This window comes from Ovis canadensis, chromosome 14, assembly GCF_042477335.2.
Source record: "Ovis canadensis isolate MfBH-ARS-UI-01 breed Bighorn chromosome 14, ARS-UI_OviCan_v2, whole genome shotgun sequence".
In the NCBI taxonomy this organism is placed as follows: Eukaryota; Metazoa; Chordata; class Mammalia; order Artiodactyla; family Bovidae; genus Ovis; species Ovis canadensis.
Genome location: NC_091258.1, coordinates 34,909,262 through 34,934,606, shown reverse-complemented (window position 1 = coordinate 34,934,606; position 25,345 = coordinate 34,909,262). Strand labels below are relative to the sequence as shown.

At 36.0% G+C, this 25,345-nt stretch overlaps 1 protein-coding gene across 5 annotated transcripts in view; it reads right to left on the bottom strand.

The window, feature by feature from the left end:
- Positions 1-2,022: 2,022 nt before the first annotated feature.
- The window catches only part of CHD9 (chromodomain helicase DNA binding protein 9), a 159,227-nt gene continuing 135,904 nt past the window's right edge, over positions 2,023-25,345 (bottom strand). For 3 of the 5 annotated variants that reach the window (XM_069549829.1, XM_069549831.1, XM_069549833.1), the window contains 10 exons: positions 23,003-23,205; positions 19,698-20,606; positions 18,348-18,511; positions 17,340-17,612; positions 16,422-16,590; positions 12,889-13,028; positions 12,352-12,573; positions 10,064-10,192; positions 6,471-6,575; positions 2,023-5,485 (listed from right to left, as the gene is read on the bottom strand). In XM_069549829.1, the coding sequence (XP_069405930.1) occupies positions 4,610-5,485; positions 6,471-6,575; positions 10,064-10,192; positions 12,352-12,573; positions 12,889-13,028; positions 16,422-16,590; positions 17,340-17,612; positions 18,348-18,511; positions 19,698-20,606; positions 23,003-23,205 (3,190 nt within the window). In that variant the 3' untranslated portion in view covers positions 2,023-4,609. The remainder of the gene's footprint in view (positions 5,486-6,470; positions 6,576-10,063; positions 10,193-12,351; positions 12,574-12,888; positions 13,029-16,421; positions 16,591-17,339; positions 17,613-18,347; positions 18,512-19,697; positions 20,607-23,002; positions 23,206-25,345) is intronic. The other 2 variants (XM_069549830.1, XM_069549832.1) reach the window with 2 other exon arrangements.

Genomic DNA, 25,345 nt, shown 5'->3' with positions numbered 1-25,345 from the left:
TTGCATATCAACCATACTTCAATTAAAAAATGTTATTTTTGCCTGTTAGTAATGGCTAAGATGATTTCAAATGCAATACACAGTATTAGTAAGAAATAAAATCATACATAAAATGTATGTTGCTAACGGTAGAATGACATGTTAACTAATGTCATCACTGGCACTGGCAACACAAATGAAAAACCTTAAAAACAGAAGTATTTCAATTCTAGGGTTTAAGCAAATCATTAAAGGTGGATGCAAAAGAATATATAAACTCAACTGTCCATTTTTAGGTTTTTGGTTAGATAAATTCCATCTTTATAAGCAATATGTATTAAAAATCACATTGCAGCATACTTATTGACATACAGGCCTGTATATTAAAAGGCAAAACAGCAAACATTATGTCCTGTATGATACTGGTTTAATATGAAAATATTTCCTAAAGCTACCGACAAACTACCACAAACTACATGGCTTCAAACAATAGAAATTTACTCCTACCAGAGTTTAGGCCAGAAGTACAAAATCAAGGTGCTGGCAAGGTGGGTTCCTCCCGGAAGTTCTGCAGGAGAATCCGCTTCATGCTTCTCTCCCAGCTCCTCGTGGCGCTGGCAATGCTTGGTGCTCCGCGGCTCGTAGCTGCGTTGCGCTGATCTCTGCGTATTGTCTCACGGGCCCCCTCCCTGTGCTCATGTCCTCTTCTCTTCTCGTAAGGACACCAGTCATTGGGTTTAGGGCCCTCCTTAATTTAGTATGACTGCATCTTAACTGATTTTATCCGCCAAGATCCTATTTCCAATTAAGGTCACATTCTGAAGTTCTGGGTTGACATGAATTTTTTAAAGACACTATTCAACCCACTATATGTATACATGCTATGCTATGCTAAGTCACTTCAGTCGTGTCTGACTCTGTGCAACCCCACAGACGGCAGCCCACCAGGCTCCCCTGTCCCTGGGATTCTCCAGGAAAGAACACTGGAGTGGGTTGCCATTTCCTTCTCCAATGCATGAAAGTGAAAAGTGAAAGTGAAGTTGTTCAGTCCTGTCTGACCCTCAGCGACCCCATCAACTGCAGCCTACCAGGGTCCTCTGTCCATGGGATTTTCCAGGCGAGAGTACTGGATTGGGGTGCCATTGCTGTCTCCGATGTATATAATGTACATATAAATAAGATTGGATAGCTCCATGAACAGTATTTCAGGGTAGGTTAATGGATAATTTAAATAATTTTTTATTTTTCTGCATTTAAGAATTAAAGATATTAAAATTTAAAAAATTAAAAAAAAATAAAAGTAAAAAAAAAAAATAGCTATGTTCTGGAGTTGCATTTATGTTAAGTTCTAAATTTACTGTGTGAGTTGAACATCACCTGTAGCCAAAAATTACTCTCCCTGCAACTCACTCTTTTTCTTCCTACAGCTCAAAATATATAGAATACATACATCATTTTGTATGTAATGTCTTGCAAAAACATCCAACATAGTCAATTCTTCTTCCAGCACTGAAAATATTACTGATCCTCTGGGTAAGCATCAGATGAAGCAGTTGACTTTTGTTTACCTTATTTTACAAAAATGAAAAAAAAAAAATTTTCTAAGCATGACAGTATAATTTAATGTGGTCAAGTTAAATGAGTGAGTGATGAGACTCCACTGTTCCACTCTGACAGTTTGAGGGAAAACAAATTTCTTTTGTATTTAATAAAAGAAAAAAAACAGCCAAACACTACAAACAACAGTGATAAATTAGAAAAGCCTCTAAGACCAAGGGCAAAATAGTTACTGATTTCCAAAATGGATTTCTTTAAGAGGTTAGGTGTATCTCTGAGCCTTTCTGGATTTTTAAAGGTCCAGGAGAAGAGAACTTAAGGAAATAGTAACATTGTGGGTATAATTATAGCCTGCTTCTGTCTCTTAAAAATTCTTCCAATGTTCACTTTCCTTTTAAAGATTTATGACTAATGTTTCTTTCATAATTGGAATAAACTACATATAAAATAATAAAAGTATTGTCATGTACAGAGGCTGACATCATGGGTAGTCAAAGAATATGTTTAATAAAAAATAATTAAACTTCCATTTGCTCTATAGAACATCATAGAAAGTAATTTAATAAATTACAAATGACTTTTTAAGACGTTTGCTCAACTACAGAAAGCAAATTCAGACTACACAAAACACAACTGGTAAATATTGCAAATGTCCAAAAGAAAAATTGGACTAAGACTTGAATCATGAAACCTGAAACAGGGCTATAAATACAAGGCAATAACAGCTATAATTCTTTTAGTAACTACCAACACATACTTGGATATCCTTTCAACTGCAACTTTAGTATTATGTAGTTCTACTGATTTCTTTCTTTCTTATAACCCTTAACTTTACATAACCATGTTTGCGTGTTTTTTTTTTTTAAGCTGATAGCTGGACAACTTTTCCCCAATCAGTACTAGATAGAAGTATCTTGAATCCCAAGAGAATGTTTAAAGTTAATATTAGCCTTAATGCTTTGAAAACTGCAACTGCCTTTATTACATAGAAAGAGAATCACTAAGATGTTAACCAAATTCATTTGATCTAATTAGGAAAATACTTTATCTCATAAATTTGATATAAATTAGATTTTACTGACAAGATCTAGGGTTTTTTATTTCCCTTTTAAACTGGAGACAGAAAGGAATGAAGATCATGTGGGCAGGACTAGAGGGAGAGAAGGGAAACATGGATGGTGCTGAAATACTCCACCGGCAACCTAAGTTAACTGTGTTTGAAAACTTTGGCTATCTCATAGGTGTATTCTAGTTAAACAAAAGTGCAATACTGCAAAGGGAAGATACTAAATATGTAATATATCATTTTCATGATGAAGAATTACTACCCACTTCTCCTGGAAGGGCATTATAGTGACTATTGCTAAGACATTGCATAAAGGACTATCAATTCAAAGTACTATTTTGGGAAAATACAAAAATCAATACAATCCCAATGGAACTGATATAATTTTGTAAATACATGTAACACTGTCTCTCTAATAAGGGATTATTTTACATACAGAAACATAATTTACTGGTAAAGGTCTTGGAAAATCCAATATAATTGCTTAATTCCTGACAAAGCAATAGAGTTGTAGCAAAACAAACTGAAAGTTAATTTTTCTGTGGGAGAGAAGTGGGGTAGTTTTCCCCCAGCAAAGTTTGTCACTGACTTATATAAGTACCAGAACAATGCTTATCTCTCCTTAGGATGTAAATGGTATTTTATAACCAATTCAGCTCTGTTTTCAATGTATATGAAGGTGAACCTGGACCTCTACCTTGTCAGAATAATAGCAGCTTTAGCAGGAGAAACTGTATCATAAATCAAATATCAGACAAATTTTACATGGTAAAGGGTTCTAAGAAATTGATCAGAAACCTTAGGCTTCCTTTTTTTGTGGTTTACAGGAATAATGTATATATTTTTTGAGATTATTAAAAGTGCATTTTCAAAATGGGCAACTCAGTATATTTAATATAAACTGATAACCCAACACTGATTCTGGGCCAACATTTAGTCTGCTTATACCTAGAAACGCAAAATGAATTTAGACTATCTGCATATTACTTTACCTTATGATCTGTTAATTTTGGAATATTTCCATGACATAAAACACAAATAGAAATCTACACAAATAAAGCAAACAAACAATTTCTTTTACATGAAGTATGCTGTGTTGAAAAGTTCTTTTCAGTGGTATTTCATGATTTACCTTTTCTGAACCCTGGAAACAGACTTACTCATCTGAGACATAATTATTTCTAATAGGAGGCCAAACTTTGAAAAGTTAAAACCAAATGTGTCTAGAGGGTGTCAAAGTCACATGACACAGGATTATTTTATGACTTAATTTTACTGATTTTAGAGTTAAGCTCAGCAAAAAGCAAGTCATATTTCTTGCCCGATTAACATGATATATAGGATGTGTTTAAAAAACCCCTGAAAACAAGTATAGAATTAGAAACGAATGTAAACTTCCTAAACTAACTCAGCTGAGGTAACAGGTAGCCAGTTAAATTGGCTGATTGGGAAACTTATTTCTTCTTTAAAACACACTTGTACCTGAATTGGAAATATCAGCAGTGCATCACAACACTAGAGCATTTTCATGTAATTAAAGCAATGGATGGTGATGTAGATTCTACAGCTTTCATGACATTCATTAGCTGCCCAAATTATTGCTGAGTTTTGATCTGTAAATTATAGGTGTCAAGGAGGCTGTAAAACTATATTCAAATTAAATCAGTAATATGCATAAAGTATTCTGTGTTCACTGCAAATATATTAAATATACAACTCTCATTGAGCATAATTTTCATAAAATTAACCCCCAACAAAATTATAATGCCTTTTGTTGTAATTTTACACCTTTATGTATTTGATAGTACATACGAGTTCAGAAACTTATGAATCTTAAGAAATATTACATGCAAAACGTCTCTGAAAGCAGTTTGCACTTCTAAACAAATAACTGAAATGTTCGGTCAGTAAGTTATTGATGCACTCAACACTGGTGTATTTACAATTAATAATTAAAGGGGAAAAAAAAATCCAAAATCAGTTCATAATTTAAGTGCAGTCTGGGAATCAGTCTTCATTACTAGAATCTGAATCCTCGGATGACGATGATGTACTATCAGATCCAGATGAAGCATCGGCTTTCTCTGAACCCTCATCTGTGCTGTTTTCGTGGAGAGGACTCGGTTCAGTTCCCCCTTTGTCTTCCTGATCTCTAACTCTGGAATCTTCTTCCTTTACTTCCACAGACTTAGATGAGCCTAAGTCACTGTTTTTGTTTTTCTGTACATCAAAAGTGTTGGACTGAGACAAAGTTGGAATATGAAGATTAAGGCCTGGAGTGAGAAGCATCCCTGGATAAAGAATATTAGATAGTAACAGTGGGTTCAGAGCTAACGGGCTGGCAGCTGCAGCTGTACTTAACGCAGCAGTAGAGGGTGCAGGAGAACTTGCCACCGAGTTGTCACTGCCGTTCTCGGGGTTTTGGCTCTCTGTCCTTTCTTTTTTCCCTTCTACCTCCTTAGAGTCATTTCCCTTTTTTTCTTCTGTTCCGGATTCTGTCGGCTTCGTCAGGAGCCCTCCCATGCCCAACAGATTTGGCAACCCAGTCATTCCCGACAGCAGCATGGGGAACATGGCGGCCACATTTTTAGCTTCTCCTCCAGAAGAAAGGCCAGCAGGCATTCCCATCAGCCCTGCAGTCACTTGCAGTGATTGCAAGTTTTGTAGGTTTTGTTGTAAGGCCTGAAGAGTTGTGAGGTCCACACCTGGAAGTAATCCATTGGCTAACAAAGGATTGCCTGAAATACTGGTGGCCGTTGCAGCTGCCGCCGCCGCCGTGGCCTTCGCAATTCCACTTTTAGGTCGTCTCCCTCGCCTGCTTACTTCCTCTCTTACCACGGGACCAGTGAGAATACGTTCATACATACTTTCTGGAAGAAATCCCTAAAAAAAAAAAAAAAAAAATCAACAATAACCATTTTAAAATAAAATCAGTATCTATTAACATGATACAAATAAGACATTAAAAATATGAAATTATTCATAAACTTATTCTGGATTGATACAAAATAACCAATTATGAAAGAGATAACCCAATTCTATCTTATTTTTAAGTAGGGCTTGAAACAGTTCTTCCACTTCTCATTTTATCTTAAGAGAGCCTCTGGTTCTCTTTTATAACTGCGAGGCACAGGTTTGTAAAATAGTTCTGAAAACTGGAAGATCCAAAAAATTTTATTACTGCCATGCCCTTAAATTGTTCACATCACCAGAAGACTAAAGAAATGCCCTTCTTCTAATCTGGAAGAACAGTGTGGAAAGGGACAGAAGTAAGAAATGATTAAATGAGATGCTTCTGACTCTTTTCTGACTATCACTTTGGGAATAATGGAGATAGAACCAAGATGGAAAAGATACTCAATGGGGAAAAAAATCACTTGGCTCAGAACAGTAGTAGCACCTGCAGACTGGGAAGCACCAAGTCCTGAGTGGAGACCAACCTATGCTACTTTCTTGAAATTCCCCCAAGATTTTCTGGGGTTCAAAATTCCTAGAAGTAAGAACAAAACAAAACAAAACAACCCTCCCTCCCAGCAAACAAACCAAAATTCCTAAATTTTAGGAGTTTAGAACCTCTCGATTGGCACTGTCCAATAGAAACAATGCAAACAACATATGTAACCTAAAATTTTCTAGTAGCCACAATAAAAAAAAGGTAAAATAGAAATATGACACCAGTTAGTATACACCGATTCTGCACTCTAATTCAACAAGTATCTGAGAAGTTTGCAATATACTCTGTAAAATAAAAACTGTGAAATAAAAAATATTATCACATATTTATGGAATATTTTGGTAATTCTTAACTTAAAATTTAATCTAAGATATAATTAAATGATGTCTAAATTAGTGTTCATGAAATACTCACAGACTGCTTAACAACATCTCCCCATTCAGGAGCTACTCCATATTCTGCATTTTCTTTCAGGAACCGACACAAATCTTTCAAAGGGGGAGCAAATGCACCTCCAACCTATAAATGAAAAACAGATTCTTAGACACTTAAAAGCATATTAAATGTGAAGACATTTCTTTCTTTTAATCTGTGCTATACAGAGTTTATTTCTTTAAAACACATGTATTCTTTGAACCACCCTGACAATCTTTATTATAGTAAAAAGGACTACCACAACCCATAAGAACTATCAATATACTACATAAACATGCTAACATAAATTTTAGATGTTTCACGTATATTCCTTGGACAGTCAAATAACTACCATGTACTGTGAAGTTACTATGTTGGGTAGGCAGTGTAACCTTGTTAAGAGTATATCCTTTGGAGTCATCAGACTTATCACCTACATGAACTCAGGCAAATTAGTAAATCTCTTTGAGCCTCAGTTTTCTGATCTGCAGAATGGAGATAACAATAATACCTCCCTCATACGGTTTTATAAAAATGAGATAATTCAAGCACCTCAGCAAAGGGTCTGCTGCTGCTGCTAAGTCGCTTCAGGGTCTGGCACATAATAAATATAAGTTGTTATTATTATATTGCCAAGTATTATGCTAAGGACTTTAAGCACATAATTTATTTTAGTTCTCACTATATCCATTTGAGAATGCATTATTTCTATTTTTCAAATGAAGGAATTAAGCCTCAGAGAAGTTATACAAGTTGCCTAAAGCTAACTAGTAAGTGTCAAGGTCAGCTTTTAAACTCAGGTCTCAAAAACCAATGCACTTATCTTTTATGCAAACTAATACCCTAAAAGTTGTATTTGTAGGCATCACTGGAGTTTTTTTTTTCGGTCAGGCTGGATGCCAGGCTGAAATGCCAGGCTAGATGAAGCACAAGCTGGAATCAAGATTACCAGGAGAAATATCAATAACCCTAGATAGGCAGATGATACCACCCTTATGGCAGAAAGTGAAAAAGAACTAAAGAGCCTCTTGATGAAAGTGAAAGAGGAGAGTGAAAAAGTTGGCTTAAAGCTCAACATTCAGAAAACGAAGATCATGACATCTGGTTCCATCACTTCATGGGTAATAGATGTGGAAACAGTGGAATCAGTGGCAGACTTTATTTTCTTGGGCTCCAAAATCACTGCAGATGGTGACTGCAGCCATAAAATTAAGATGCTTGCTCCTTGGAAGAAAAGCTATAACCAACCTAGACAGCATATTAAAAAGCAGAGACATTACTTTGCCAACAAAAGTCTGCCTAGTCAAAGCTATGGTTTTTCCAGTAGTTATGTATGGATGTGAGAGTTGAGCTACAAAGAAAGCTGAGCACCGAAGAACTGATGCTTTTGTGGTGTTGGAGAAGACTCTTGAGAGTCCCTTGGACTGCAAGGAGATCCAACCAGTCCATCCTAAAGGAAATCAGTCCTGGGTGTTCATTGGAAGGACTGATGCTGAAGCCGAAACTCCAATATTTTGGCTACCTGATGTGAAGCACTGACTCATCTGAAAAAACCCTGATGCTGGGAAAGATTTAAGGCGAGAGGAGAAGGGGAAGACAGAAGATGAGATGGTTGGATGGCATCACCGACTCAATAGACATGAGTTTGAGTAAGCTCCAGGAGTTGGTGATGGACAGGGAAGTCTGACGTGCTGCAGTCCATGGGGTCGCAAAGAGTCGGACATGACTGTGCAACTGAACTGAACTGAACCCTGAAAGTATAAAAATAAACATATTCCTTTAAATATTTAAATGACTTCGACCTACCAATTTAATGTACCTTTGGAGTCTAAGGACACTTCTTGAATAATTCCTTTTCCCACAGCTTTCTGAATGAATACATACTATATCTTGTTAGGATACAGACAGGGTTTAATGTGGCCAGTTATAATATCTATATTCTTATCTAATTATTTTCTATAGTTTTTACTTAGCCTCTCAATTTTCTGTTGTGATCTCTTTTTTATTATCTCCTTCATTAAGCTCCAGTTTAAACTAGAGGCCCTCTGTATGGTTTAAAGCCTGTACTCTAGAAACTCAGAATAAAGAAATCTACAAACCAAGGGAAATTAACAGGTCCTTTACCAGGCTACTACAATTAAAAATAAAATTTAGGATGTTTAATATTAAACCAAGTAAAAATTTCAAAATGGTTCCATTTCCTTAAAACTGGCTAAGACAAATTTATTCATATCTATAAAGGTTAATTTTTGTTATAAGATGAAGTGCAAAGATTTGTAACACGATCTGTGTAAGCACAAAATTTAAGTAAAATGCAACTAAAATGTCATCTTGTTCTTCCCCTAATACATCTGACATCATCTTAATCTACTAACAAAAGCTAAACTTGGGGAAAAATTAGTATTAATTTTAATGAGTTAGTACATACAATAATATTAAGATAATTGTTATTTTAAAAATGGTATTCTTCCAATTTCAATACTTCTGGAAAATTAAAATGATTTCATGTATTTTTATACTAGCAGTGAGGTCATTCAACAGAGAGCAAAACAGAAGTAGGGAATTAACTAGGGATCTATGTAGGGTAATTTAATTTGTGAGTGAAGGAATTCAATGGGAAACTTGATGTTCTTACTTTGAAGGCCATTTCTTTTTCCTTTTTTTACTTATTGTGCTGCTTGCTCATCAGAATAAAAAACAATAAAAGTGTCAAAGCTATAAACTTACAAAAGGGTGCCTCAACTGTTCTGTCACTTACTTTGTGAGGTAAAAGAGACATATACCAATACATACGTAAAACAGAAACAATTTGGGGAAACAAATGTTGCACCACATTTGATTCAGAAATAAGAAAAACCTGGAAAAACCTAGCTCTTACCATTCATCAATCAGTAAAGCAAGAAGATTAGCAAGGGGTACCATTTGTCTCTAAGATAAGACGTCTTATCTTTGCTTTAAGACATTTGATTTAAGATATTTAATTTCCATCTATCAGAAAATTATGTAATATGCCAATTTTGATAGAAGAAGACACTTTAAGTCCTAATGATGGAATTATCAATACATGATAAATATATATAAATCTGTAATGGCTATGATGAGAATAGTGTTCCCTTTCAGCAGAATTTCTCAACCTCTGCACCACAGACCATTTTGGATTGGTGTCGTGGGGGCTGTCCTGTGTATTACAGGAGGTATAGCAGCATTCCTGGCCTCCACCCGCCAAGGCCAACAGCATCCAGCCAGCAGCTCACCAACCTCCCCAACACCCACCTCCTTCATCCAGAGCTAAGACCATCAAATGTCCCTTGGAGGACAAAGTTACCCCCTTTTGAGAACTACTGCCTTAGATGCAGTGCCCTGGTTCAGTGGCACTGCAAAGGTACAGATGTAACTTATTCATTCGACAGCTTAGCCAAAGGTGTGGGATTTGAAATTAGACTGCAGAAAATTGTAGTCCGTGCCTTTTTCCCTCAAATCTTCTAGATTTACCCAACTAGGTCTGTTAGAAAATACTGTATAATGAAACAGTGTTCTAGAAACCTCTTACACAGTGCATCATTATGAAAAATTAACAACAAATATGCAAATACCTTTCTGGCATTTCTTCTGTTAATCAGCTGAACACGTTCTTCTCCAGTGAGACTATTAACATCTAATTTATTGGGGTTTCTGCAGCGATGCCTTTTTTGTTTGGGTCTCCCCTCATGGAGTTGCATTCTCTAAAATATATAGACAAAGAAATAGCTGTAAAATCTTTAACTATGCAAATGGCACAAATAAACTGATCCAAGTAATTTAACCATGTAAAATTGAAGATACATGATATATAGAACATATAGTAATACAGCTGACCCTTGAACAACATGGGTTTCAACTGTGTAGGTCCACTTATATGTGGATTTTTTCCCCAGTGACTACACAATCCATTGTTGATTGAATCCAAGGATGTGTAACTGAGGACATGGAAGGCTAATTGTAACATTATACTTGAAATTTTGGCTGTGGAGGGTGACATGCGTCAGTATCTCTTAACTCCTGTGTTGTTCAAGGGCCAACTATTTATGTTATATATTGAAGGTATAGTACATATACCACGTTACAATCCTTTTGCTGTAGACATACCACAGTAGCGTGTGAGAGCCAAGAAACCATTAACATCAAGTGCCCTTGGGAAATCATACCAACATTATGTTGTATTCTCTACTCAAACAAATGCGGCCTATAGCAATGTCTTAAAATTGTTTTATAACATTATATAAAACATTGTGATAAAAGGGTTATTTGCAGTGAAAATGATGAATGGCTCTAAGTTTAAAAAAGTAATAAAGACTCCTTTGCAGTAGTAAGAGAAAGCTCTGAGAATCTTCTGAGACGAGTATAACTGCCAAAAGGGCAAGGACTTTATATGGTTCACTGTTTTATCCTAAATCCCTTACAACAGTAACTAGCACACAGCAGCTGCTCAATAAAAATTGACTAAATAAATGAATGTTATTTTCTAACAAGTTAAGAAGTTACAGGGTTAAACTAATGATTCTCATTATCTTCAGAACTGCCATACTCGTTTTATTATTGCTCATCTTACTGAAATCCTGTCCCTTTTAAGAGCTTTATTTGGCTTTTTATTTTTAATAAAAAGAATTAAGTGAAGTTTGAGAATTAGTGGCATTTTCTGGAAAAAACTAGGGATATGAAAGCCAAGTCTGAGGTTCTTGGTATTAGACTACCATGTTACCTCTACACACACACACACACACACACACACACACACACACACATTACAAGTACAGTCACATTCTAGGGACTGGAGCTTTTGTGGTTCTTTTGCATGAAAAAATAAGGCAATTAAATTTTTTTCTGTTAGTAACAATCACTTTACCTTTATATGGTATTCTTTCATTTTCAAAAGATTTTCATTTACAAATCACTGACTCAGTAAATATTTACAGGGAACTAGATACCATTCTCTGTATCAGAAATTAGGTGCTAAATCCTGGGGCTACAAGGTGAATAGGACACAATCCTTAAGCAGCTCACAGGGTAGGGAACAACTTTACTGGGTTATCCAATTAATCTTCATAATGGAGGCAGCTAGAGTAAGACTACTAACTGGCATACAGCGGATATGCGGCTACTCTCTTACCTTATAAAATATACAGAAACAACAAGGGAGACTGACACAAAGTCTAGTACATAAGCATCTGAGAGTACAAACTGAAATAATACATTTCTATAAGAAAGAAAGCCATATGCCTGTAAGATAGTGAGTAGGAAGTATTTGAGAGGATAAGGAAAATGCAAACGAATAGACCTATTCTCATCTTGACTAATATAATCTATGTACCTGTATTCTTATACGATCTTAAGAGCAAAGGTTTGGACAGCGGATTTAAGACTTATTAGCTGCGTGACTTTGCACTATTTAAAATTTCAGTTTCCATTTCTTTATAAAGTTATAACAAGGCCATTCTGATAAAGTTTGGGAGTGTTAATGAGATGATGCATATAAGTGCTAAGTATAAAGCCAGGTACAGAGTTAAGTCTCAATAAATGTTTACTATGATCATTTTTATTATTTTAAAATAAACTCCTTGAGGGAAAGGAATGGAGGTTTTATACCTTTATAACTGTCCTTGGGTCTATGATAGTATTCTGTATATGACAGGTGACTTTTATTAAACACATTGAATACAGAATGAAAAATGGAAAATGATATTATATCATAGGAAAGATGGTCATTAGTTTTTGCTGCTAATGTTTCCTAAATCTTGGGCAGAATACATATTTAATATAAGTTGGTGAGAATTTATGCTTCATCATTACAGATGTAATGAATCATAGACATAAAATATACTAAGATTTATAAGGTATCACCTACAGGAATAAAAGCTCCTAAATCTTCCACATAACCTGGGTGCTCCTTAAGCCACTTTTCCAAATCCTTTCTCTTCGGGGCATCATCGCCTGCAAGTCTTGTCCCATCTTTAAGGTTAATAACTGGAACAGGAGTTTCTGTATCAGGAATTCCTTGAGGTTGAGTATAGGATAGTGCTGGATTTATCCCTGTAGAAATCTGTGAGGTGGTTAAGCCTAACGTAACCTGTAGAAAAACACCAAATAAAAATTTTATTTCCACGCTTTAGCATTCTGATTTTGGTCCAACGAAGCAGTTCTTTTTGAAGAGAAACAAAAATTGTTTAAAATTTCTTCTAAGTCTTTTAAATTTAAAATTTTCATGAATCTTGGCCAGTGCTGGACTCTACTGAGATACAATCTAAAAAACTATACAGTATACTCCTAATTTTCCAGTTATTTTTATTATTCACAAAAAAATTCACAAAGCAGCAATATGTATCTTTACTAGGATGAATTTTGGACTCAAGGATCAGTAGCTTTTAAGCATTACTTTACTTACATGATTAGGTGGTTTATTTCTGTTAAAAAAGAGGATGTCAACACCTTCTACATTCTTCCTCCTTCCCCGCCTTTTTTTGACGACAGGCTGGTTGTCTAATAAAACTCCATTGGCACCAAGGGTTGATTGAATGGGAGTACCTAACAAATTAAAAATGCAAAAGAGTGATAAAAATCTAGTTCTTAGATTAAAAATAATCACTTTTAGGGGGATGGACTGGGAGTCTGGGATTAACAGATACCAACTATCATATACAGGATGGATAAACAGTAAGTCCTACTGTATAAGCACAGGGAACTATCTTAAATACCCTGTGATAAACCATAATGGAAAAGAGTGTGTGTGTGTGTGTATATATATAGACAGATAGATATAGACATAGTGACTTACTTTGTTGGATAGCAGAAATACAACATTATAAGTAAACTATACTCCAATAAAACAATAAAATAATGAATGCTTATAACAAGACTTATGATCAAAATAAAAGAAAATGTTTAATTAAAAAAAAACACATACTTTTTTTTGAACTAAAAATACCACCCCACTTCTCATTTAAAACCCAGGAGAACTGCAATCCAGGCCTCTTTCAAGTTTTAACATGTCTCCTCAAAATTTTCCCTTGGATATCCACATATATTTTCTGTCGTCCCCTTTCAGAGAAGCATGATTTTCCAGTGTACAAGGCAAACCTTTCCACCTTTTTTGAATCCATTAATTCCTACTTTATCTATTAAGTATAAGTTTGCTTTACCATTTATCTTTGCTTTTTTGGTGCCAAAAAATCTTAATCTACATTAGATTTGTATCAACTTAAAATCATGGCCCAACACAAAAAATAACTTATTTTGGCTTTTTCATAGCCTTCAAAACTTTTGAAATGTTAGTATCTGTCATGCTCCTTTTTTTCACAACAAACTTCACTCCTTAAATTCCCAAAGTCTGCCCCTGACCAGACTATTTAAGGTATTTTCCCTAAGATCACCAGTGTTTCTTGCCAGTTAAACACTCCTTATTTCAGTAGGCACTCCATAAAAAAAAGTTTGTAAGAGGTATGAATCAAACAGTTCCATGCATTAATTTTTCCCCAACAGATACATATTTTTAAACAGCTACGTACAAAGCACTAGGATGGTTCAAAGGTAAGACACTGTCCTGTCCTGTCCTTAAAGAGTACATCATCTAGAATACTCTTATGAGAGAAAATATTATTAAGAATGAGATGCTTGCTTATAATGGTTCAGCTTGTAGCGAGAAATACATTTTCAATCATCCAAGGAGAATTTCTTGAGCAAGTCCTGTGTACTCATGAAAGACACTTCCCTTTCTTTCTTTTTTAAAAACAACAAAAACCCAGCTGCCTTAATTTCTTCTTGAGAGTAATTTTTACAAACATTACTGATTTATTTTGGGCCAGAATCCAAAATGGAAATTTTAACTTATTCTATTTCATAAAGCCTGTGTTGTCTTTTGTAAGATGTAATTATAATAATATTAAAATTTAAAATAAATATCACTTTCTATTGAGTTCCTACTAGGTGTCATCATAAACTAGACTAAGTCTTACAAATGTCTTCTTAAATTACCAAAAACAGAACAAACAAAACAGAGCGGTATTAAGCCAATTTTATAAATGTGATCAGAAATGTTATGTTGCAAGCCCAATGTTACAACAGTTGGTAATGACAGAATTCAACTCCAGGCTGTTTAGCTCTACCATCTTTTGATTACTATTCCAGGTGGTTTCTGGAATAAACTAAAGACTTATAATTTATGCTATTTTACTTTCTTTCATTAATTAATTTACACTACATAATATCTCTTCATTCAAAGCTTTTAGATAAAATTCAGAGGCATACTCATATAAACATAAAAAGGGCTTAATATGAAGAATTACAATAGCATTTATTCAATACCCAATTCTAAAATCTATTTTTAACATCTGTTTAGCATCTAATTATGTGCCAAGTTCCATTCCAGTCACTTCACATGTATTATTTAATCTACCTAACAATGCTACCTCAACCCCTCACTTCACAAACAAGAAAAGGCTCAAAAATGTTAACAGAGTTCCTAAAAGTCCTGTAAAAAGACAGAGCTAGATTTCACATTCAAGGGAATTTCTCTGGTAGTCTAGTGATTAAAACTTTGTGCTCCCAGTGGAGGGGCACAGGTTCAATCCCTGGTTGGGGAACTAAGATCCTTCATACCGTGTTGCATGGCCAAAAGAAAAATTTCACATTTGCAATTATCAAGATGAATGAGATATAATTCTTAAATAATTTTATCTAGTTTTAATGTTTTGGCTTTCTAGTATTTTGTATAGGTGCCAGTTAGCATTATAATTACTACTGACACTATTAAAACAGTATTATTTACCAAAGAATTACTTATAGGCAAAGGCTGTAGTCTTTGAAAGTCTTCAGCTGCAATAGTAATAAAATGTTCAGATGACAGAAGTATCAATCCCACTCTATAGTCCTGGCATTATCAAGGTACAAGCAGCAGCATTATTAAACACACTTATGTTGGGCAAAAAAATCCCAAAACTTATCTTCCCCATCTCTTCCCATTTTCTCATGGGTAAGGAAATAGTAACAACACTGCCATTGTAAAGCACAACTTGGGGGATTTATACTTCAGTAAGAGAACTATGGCTCAATCATGCTTGTCTGAAAGCCTAGTAATTAGAGAATTACAGGGAATGGTTAATGAAACCATGTGACAAAATTCTGATGACTCTAATTCATTATTTAATTATGATTTACAATTAGAAAGTGGTAACAGTAGCTACTGGAAACAGCAATCAATTTAACATCTATAATATAGCATTATTTTCCCAAATTTCAGGAAATTACAAGCACAGGAGTTTTGAAATATTTTCAAGTATTGGATGGCAACTGAAATAGAGTCCTTAACTTTATGTATACAGAGGTACAAAGGAAATTCCAGTCATTCATCTGCGTTTAACTGAAAAGATACATTTTTTTAATGATTAGTATGTGTGGTCCATAGATTTTAAGACTGAACTACTCTTAACTAAAATTCTCAGTTGTTGATAGGACACTTTAAGAGGGACACAGACAAACTAAAGTACAACTAGATCAACAGAAACAAAACAAATTCTCATGGATGGATTCCTCAGTACCTTTAGAGTACAGAACACATGGGACTAATTCAGTATTTAATAATTATGATTCACATTGCCAAAAAGTTAGAACAAAACATATCTCAAGGGGAGATATTATCATTGGTTTCAAAAAGTTAAGATTATCATGCAGACATTTGACTAGGTTATTTCTGTAATGCCTTTAAAGACAAAAATATAATCATTGAGAAGAACCAACTGTGGGCAGAATTTGCTTCCAAAGAAGAAATTTTGTGGTATTTTAGAGCTTTCTTAAAATAAAAGGGCTGTTTAAAGTAGAAACAATCTTGTTCTTGCAAGTATTCTGTGAGTAAGTGAGGATTTAGGAAGGATTTAGGAAGAATGGACTATTTCATGCTGACGCAGTGATTACTAGCATATTCACCTGATAGTGGTAGGGATTTTGGGAAACTGGCGAGGCTGCTCTCTGACGCACCTTGAAGGTCCCGAAGTCGAGTGAGGTACTGCTGCTGCCCAGGAGCACAGTCTTCACTGTCCAGTGGCCTTCTCTGAGCGAGCCCTTGCTTCTGAAATGTCAACTTCAAACCACCTTCCTGTTAAACAGATGCCATTATCAAGAAAGAAATGATTAAAATCATTGCAGTATAGTTAAGATAAATTTTTTACTTAGAAAAAGTGAGGTTAAAAACCCTGAAAAATCAGTTACGTTCTCTTCTTGTTCAAACATTAACTAGAGAAAAACATTTAATCAATTTCTATAATGAATATTAAAATTTCTATCTTTAAGTGAAAACTAAATCTAGGTATTACATACACTTTTCTGAGCAAAACCAAACTTTTCATGTGACAAGTACATTGTAATCCTTTCAGCGATTGACATATATCTGTGTACATTATTCACAGATACATTATTCATTATGACATTTAAAGAGATATTACCCATGTTTTAGGCATCAATTCAGCTTCAAAATCATACTGAACAATGAAATGTTACTGATAACAAGGCATGCTAAATATTTAAAACAGAAAGTGCACTGACATACCATTCGAATATTATATAAAAGAACTAAATAATAAGAAATTGTCAGACTGTTTAAGAAAGCATCTTGATCAGCAGAAGGACTATTTTCAGAAGTATAGGTAGAGAAACATATTTAATGATGATCCCTCTAGTAGAATATTCAAGTTTAATAACCTGGATATCAAAAAGAAAAAAACAATCCAAATACCAGAAAACAAGTATGTGAAGGAAGTAAGAGTAAGAGCAGGCAGCCATTTGCAGGAAAAGCATGCTGCACACCGCAATCGCAATCAGGTCCTAGGGCAATAAAAATAAACATACGTCTTTGATTTTCACTGTAAACTCCTTTTCTCGTACATGCTTCTTCACCTTTGACATCTGTGTTGACTGATCATGTTCTTCTTTGACTGCAGCACCTGCAGGAGGGGGCGCACTGGGCTCGCTATATTCTGTGGCTGCACCAGAGCTGTCCAGCAGCTTTGTGGTATAGAAAGAAGCCACTGCGTTGGCATCGTAACTTCTTCTAGCTGAAGGCCACTTCCCTTTCAGGACTGTTTGACAAATACTGTCCAGCCGGTTGATCATCACACGATCCTACAACAGCATGAACATCAAAGGGTAATTTCAGTAATTGAACCAGACCTTTGGGGATCACAGCTTTGATGGATTTATCCCTGGAACAATTTGTGTGTACTTGGTATGCATACATTTTCTCACATACATATTACAATTTCGTATAAATTCCCATTGGTGAAGTTAAAAAATATAAAGATATTTTGCTGTTCTTTTGTTTTTATAAGAGTAATACAGGGTCCTCATAAAAAATTCAAACTCAGAAGTATACAGAAGAGTAGAGAGTTCTCTTCTCTCATTTCTAAAATTAAGTGCTCTTCTACTAATCCAGTCACATACTGGAGGAAGGAAGAACTGTCTTAATACAGTCTGAGCTTCCACCATTATATGTACATGTACTTAAACGAACATTTTTCTAAGTCACAACTGGTTAGTAAATTTTCTTAAAGACGACCCACTTAAAAGCACTTATTTCATAAAGAAGCATCTGAATTGTATGTGAACATAAGCAGTCATTATCTTTTCTTCTGAATATTCTATATATTCTAAGGTTGAGAATCATATACATTTAAGGACATAGATCTAACGGAGTAATAGTTGACAGTAATAGTTGTTACTTTTAATGCTAACACCAAATGGTCATCCTACACATGATAGTGACTCTTTTTTCCTACACAATAGGAATATCTACCATTAAAGATAGACAGAAAAATATTTTTAAAAATGACCTGTATCAGCAAGAAATGATTTACTTACCTTTGGCCAGTATGATGCTGCCAGCATGTATCCACCCTGTAGGATGTAAGCAGACTCTGCGGTCCCGTTGTTCATCTGGAAACTATCCTGGGTCTCATCCTGGGTAGTGCTCAGTGACGCAACACTTTCTTCATCGTAGGCTTTCATGTGAGGGGTACCTTCTGCTAAGAATAATTATGACCAATTATAATTGTTTTAGAGACTGTGTAACACAATTTTGCATATACTTCTCAAATCCTATATAATTAGGATTTGAAAATGAAAAGTTGAGAAGTAAAAAAAAAATCACCTAGAATACAGTAAAGTACTCATTACTTTTAAAATTATAGCAAAAGCTAAATAAGTGGCATTACGGAGTCTGAAGGAAAAGGGTTAACCAAACATCCCTTTCTGCAAGAAGATTTGACCTATGGTAACTCTCTAGGTCTGTTTCCCTGAAAACACATACACTTGTGATTGGTAAATTCAGGAGTTTATCAATCTGGACTGGGAAGGGCACAAATATCTGCTGGGGAGGCTATCATTCTTTCAGGAGGGAACTCTTGTAATTGGGCATGTCCTGTGTGAAAACCCAGAAAGTCATGCTTGTGGAGTTGTTACAGGAGATGCTTGCTATTGCGGGTGTCAGGATGGCTCCTATGCCCATTTGAAGATGTAAAGACTCATTCTTTACAGTCTTCCTCAGTGGCTCAGACAGTAAAGAGTCTACCTGCAATGTGGGAGACCTGGGTTTGATCCCTGGGTCGGGAAGATCCCCTGGGAAAGGGAATGGCTACCCACTCCAGTATCCTTGCCTGGAAAATCTCATGGATGGAGGAGCCTGGCGGGCCCCAATCCAGGGGTAGCAAAGAGTTGGACACGGCTGAGCGACTAACGCACTCACTCACATTTCCTTACACACGAGCTGTTAGACTGCAACAAGCACACCCGCAGAAGAGGACCACCTACCACTACTCTACGGACAGGCTGGAGTTCCTCCGCTAGACCTTTCTGAGTAGGGCCAAGCAGGGTCTTGTTAGTTGGACTGGTGTCTATTATAAAATTATTATCTTTATTTGCTCACTGATAAACTTGTTTTAGGAAAAATACCATACTAAATTTAAGGCAATCACAAAGAAATAAAATTGCTGTGCCAAGTCTTTAATCCTCTGTTTGACTAACCCATTTTGCAATGTGAATACTGAATACAGAGTATGAACCAGTAGTCTAGTTGCATTTTCAGCAGTCCTTTAAGAAAATCTGTACACGTAAAATTTAAACTAACAATTTTAAGCATGCTTAAGCAATCCAAATCACTTCTCATTTGCATATGAAATGTCTTAAAATAGCAAAAGCACTTTATGCATATACCTCGCTTTTGGACTTCCTCTTCTTCACTGTCACTTTCTTCTGACGAAGATGAGGAGGAGGATGAGGAAGAGGAAGATGAGGATGAGGATGAAGATGATGCTGAAGAACAAGAGGAGGAGGAAGAAGAGCTAGAGCCTGATCGAGAGTGGGAGCACGAAGAGGAGGAAGACGAGGAAGAAGATGATCTGGAAGAACAGGATGATCTCTCAGAATCAGAGTCAGAATCAGAACTAGACTCTGATCCTCTTTTGTGGACTCGCTGCTTCTTAGAAGCCGGGTTTGGAGTTAGAGGCTCTGTTCTGGCTGCAACCATGCGTCTGTCTGTGTCACCTTTTCCACCAGATTTCTGGTCTCCAGTAGCCTGTGGTAAAACACCATTCTTTGGACTCACAGGCTCAGACTTTATTAGTGTCCTGGTTTCCTCAGAAGACATAGACTCTTCTTCAGAAGACTGAGGCTCCTCTTTAAGGTTTTCACTTTTAACTTTCACATCCTCTAGAATAACAGCTTTAGGATCTAGGAGCCTAGGTAGAGAGGTAAGAGGAGAAGCAGAAAGTGCTACTTGATATTGCTGTAAAAGTGGGGTAGAAGTCCTTGAATGAGCCATCTTACTTTGACTGTAGTTCCTCTGAGCGGCCATAAATGAGAGTTCAGGGTCCCGAAGAATGTGATAGTCTGTTCGGCTCACCCCGTGTTTAGCAGCTCCAATGAGCAAGTCCCTATCATGAGAGCCACATTCCCACCAGACTGGTAAGTCTGGATTTGGATGGCAAAGCTTCAAGCGCTCAAACAACTGTGGATGTCGGAGCGCCTGTTCCCTTACTTTCCTTAGAAGTTCAATGCGATATAAAGTCCGAGAAGCACGTTCTTCTGTGATTGGCTGGATAAAAATGCTTGGATCCACCAATTCTAAATTGAGATAAGAACAAACATATTACCCTAAAAAATACTTCATTATAGGTTTAAAACAAATAATGCAACTTCTAAAATATATGTCTACTCAATATCATTGTATAGTTTCAGAGTTTCATTTTAACAGTTTTAAATGAGGGGAAATGTTAAGTTTTAGAAGTATTAATAACCATGTAACACATAACACTAGATCTAACTTTCTATTTAACTAGAAAGTTAAATAAAACATTAAGATTACTTTGGAAGTGTGTTAATATAACTAGGAAGAAATTCTTTATAAGCTAATGTCATACTACTCCATTTTAATCAAAGAGAATAGCACTCAAACTCACTTACAAATACAAATTAAAAGTTAAAATAACATCCCATAAGCAAACTTAAGTCCGTATATCTTTAAGTGCACTGAGGTACCTCAAGAGTATTACAGTGGACTCACAGGGACACCAAAGTCTTTCTTAAAATTTGATATAAACATAGGAACAATTGTCAAACAGTGTATGACTACTAGTCTGAGACAGTTCCATTTCAATATCAGACCACACTCTCTTCTTTTTGGTGGGGTCATATCTTTATCAGACTTCCCTGATGGCTCAGATGGTAAAGCGTCTGTCTGCAATGTGGGAGACCTGGGTTCAATCCCTGGGTCGGGAAGATTCCTTGGAGAAGGAAATGGCAAACCACTCCAGTACTCTTGCCTAGAAAATCCTATGTACAGAGGAGCCTGGCAGGCTCCTCAGTCCATGGGATCGCAAAGAGTTGGACACGATTGAGCAACTGCACTTTCTTTACCTTTATCAGCAGAGATACTGGCAGTTGGGAAGAACTCAAAAAATGATAGAAGCTTGTTGGAATAATGTAGCGAGTACCTAAAGAGGTACTAATGGCCAGATTTGGAACAATCTGAACACCAGAATTAATACGGACAGTACTGGATTATAACCTACAGAATAAAAAATAAACACTCATTTGAGTAAATATGAGTATGAATAAATAATTGAGTAGACTAGGGAGAAAGAACAGCTTTTCCTTGCAGTAGAACTGCACAGTTAAAAACTGCTGCAGATAAGATCTACTGATGGTTACTAAAATCAATGGGTGAGAGTTTGAGGAGAATAGGATTTGTGTGGTCTCAAAGTATCTTCTTAAGATATCTGCTAACTACAGGGGAGAACATAATTTTACACAGGAGAAACGCAGCAGAAACTACCTAAGCTTAACAAAGAATCAAGGGCTACATCATCAGTAATAAGACACACTGACATCATGAGCCCCTTGATGTTAGGTTCTGAGAAAAACACAACATCAATTCTAAGTTATTCTTGCAAAAAAAAAGGTATAACCTCAACACAATCATGTGAAAACACCAGATAAATCCAAACTGAAGGGTTTTTGGCAAACTGATCAAAGGTATCAGGGTTATTAAAGACAAAACAAACAAACAACCAACCCCAAACTGAGGAACTGTTACAGACTGCAGGAGGTGAAGGAAAAATAACAATGGAATACCACGTGGGCTCTTGGAACAAAAAAGGACATCAGTAGAAAAACAGATACCAAGAAGGCAATGGCACCCCACTCCAGTACTCTTGCCTGGAAAATCCCATGGACAGAGGACCCTGGTAGGCTGCAGTCCATGGGGTCACTAAGAGTCGGATACAACTAAGACTTCACTTTCACTTTTCACTTTCATGCATTGGAGAAGGAAATGGCAACCCACTCCAGTGTTCTTGCCTGGAGAATCCCAGGGACGGGAGAGCCTCGTGGGCTGCCGTCTATGGGGTTGCACAGAGTTGGACATGACTGAAATGACTTAGCAGCAGCAGCAGCAAGATGATTAGTGATATAAGATTTTAACATTACAGGAGGAAAAGTGAGGGATATACGAAAACTCCCCACCTAGGATTCAAAATCAATTAAATTGGCTGAGAATCAGCAGCTCTGATTAATTGCTCTTGTTTTGGTTCTGTTTTCTGAAGGCCCTGGGTGGTTTTTCCTACTAAAATGTCTTTTGAATGGAGGCCTCATTTCTTGCGAAATCATTTGTGCTAAATAAGCCCTCCAGCACAGTTCCTATCAGACGGACTGAAAATATAGGTTATTTCTATTTACCAAAAGCTATCCTTTATTTTCCCACCCCTGACAATCATAAATCTAATTCTAAATAAAAACACTGACTATTTTCTCAAAATTAAATGTGTACCTGTATTCTCTTTAGCTCTCATTTCAATAGTAGAATTAAGGAATAAAGGACTGTTAAGCAGAGTTTACTTACAATTCAGAAAAACTGGTGAAATGTTGAATTAGATGATACTGTATTAAAAAGCTGGGAATTTCTGAATTTTAGTTCTGTTTCCTTGATTGAAACACAGGAAAAAAAATTTTTTTATACATACCTTCTTTGGAAGGAAGACGACAAACCCTCCTACACATGGACATGAATGAGTACAGATATTTCTCCAAGCTATCGTCAGTTTTCTTATGTAGCCGAGCCATAGCCCTAAATTTTGTCCAATCAAACTGGCCTCTGTCAGGATCAAATACCAATCCAAATGTAGATACAACTCTGTAAAAATCAGCTTCTTCTCTTCTTGTCCATCTATTTTGAGTTAAAGAAAAAGTCATATTGCTCATGAAATAATATTAATGCTGAATATAAATGACTATTGCAAAATTCAAAAACATTTCAAGTACCTAACACTTTAAAAGATTAAATCCAGGGTTACTGCCTTATAAACACATTTAAAAATGCTAGTTGACTCATCTCTATCCATGCTTCTTTTCCTTCAGACAATAATGGTTTTTTTTGCGTACTTAACTGTGTGAAAAAATATGTATGGGATACAAGAATGTATAAGACATGATGATCCTCCCTTTGAATAAAAGATAAAACATTTCAAACATATTTACAGTATAAGGTAGTATTTTATAGTTGTCTGTATTATAGAAACCACAAGTTTAAGATAGCACAGAAGATGGAAGGATTTGTTCAAACTTGACTAACCAAGAAAGACATCACAGAGTTAAGTGGCATTTGTTTACAGCTTAGATAAGACATGGAAAGGAAAAGATGAATGTTATTATAGGATCTTTTATCATTTTGAAAATGACTAGTTTTATTTAGGTAAGTGCTATATGAGTGCAGAAAACAAAGAATACTGTGTGCTAGTCTAGTGCAGGAAAAAACCAACAGAGGATAAAGAACCCAGGCTGAACACTGAAGGAATAGTAGGGCCATGTATGGACCAAAGAGTTAATAAGAATAGTTTCGGTGACAGAACAACTTAAGTAGGATATTGAATCAAGACTAAGTGGGGCATTCAGGCTGAGGAAATAGTAGTGAATAAAATTATAAATGCATGCTAAGGCCTAAACTAAAGAGACTCTTGAATTAAGGCTTAAGAAGGTAGGCTTTATCCTTGTATGAAATAAAGGGCACTGAATATTATATTATGAATATTATGATAAAACTAAAACTTTAGGAAGATTATCTAAATCTTCCAGACTGAGGCAAAATGTTATGTGGCAGATTGAAGATGGCCACAAATTCTTTGCCACTCTTCTATTTGAGAGATGCAACTCATTTCCCTTAAATCATGGTCGGCCCTGTGATTCTTTTGGCCAACAGTAGGGTGGCAGCTGTGACACTGCAAGTGCTGAGGCTGGGCCATAAAACCCTGCAACTTCAGCCTTTGCCATCTGGAATGCTCCTTCATGGAAACTGCCTGCAATGAAGGAGACCCAGGTTTGATCCCTGGGTTGGGGAGATTCCCTGGAGAAGGAAATGGCAACCCACTCCAGTATTCTTGCCTGGAGAATTCCACGGACAGAGGAGCCTGGTGGGCTGTAGTCCATGGGATCACAGAGTCAGACGTGACTGCACAACTAACTTGATTTTCAAACCCTTCCTACACTCTGGCCAACACCATGGGAAGCAGAAGAATCACCTGGTCAACCCACAGAATTGTGAGAAATAAAAAACTGCTGTTGCTTTACATCACTGTGTTATGGGATGGGTGGTTATGCAAGGACAGATAACTGAATCAGTGTATTTACATAGGTGGCGGCATCTAGGATAGCTAAAATCTTAAATGTTGGAGTAAATTCTGGTTACAATGAATGTGCCTCAAGTGAAACAAAGGAACAATGATTTATCTTTCAGAAAAAATCCAAAGATCCAGGTTTAACAAGGAGCCTGGGTTATTGCTAAACTTTCTTATTCTTTTCCAGGGATTCTATCCTTTTTAAGAAGTTAAAGTTTTGGGGATGAGAGAAGTGTGCCTGTCTTCCTAACAAGATCTCTTGCAAGAAGTTCTACTACTATTTATTTCCCTTTGACATCAGTAGCTTTAAGAGTTCATCCTCTGTAAAAAGCAGAGACAAACTTCTCTTTTATGAATTCTGTACTTCATTAATGCCATCATGTGAAATAAGACACAATGGAATTTATTTCATATAATTTAAAAATACATTTCATTTATAATTTAACTGTTGAGTTTTCACCTTCATTTCCCTTACACCTCACTGTTCATAAACATGAATTACACATAAAATAAGACCTAGTAACTATAAAATGCAATCTGTATTAGTTTAACCATCTTTGTGTGTGCATATACTTATGTACACGTATGTGTGCATAAAGCATTTTGCTGTGACCAACTTTTACCTAGATATGTTTTTAGAAAAGTGAGATAATCATAGCCTAAGAGACTTCAGAATGAACAGTATATTTAGATACT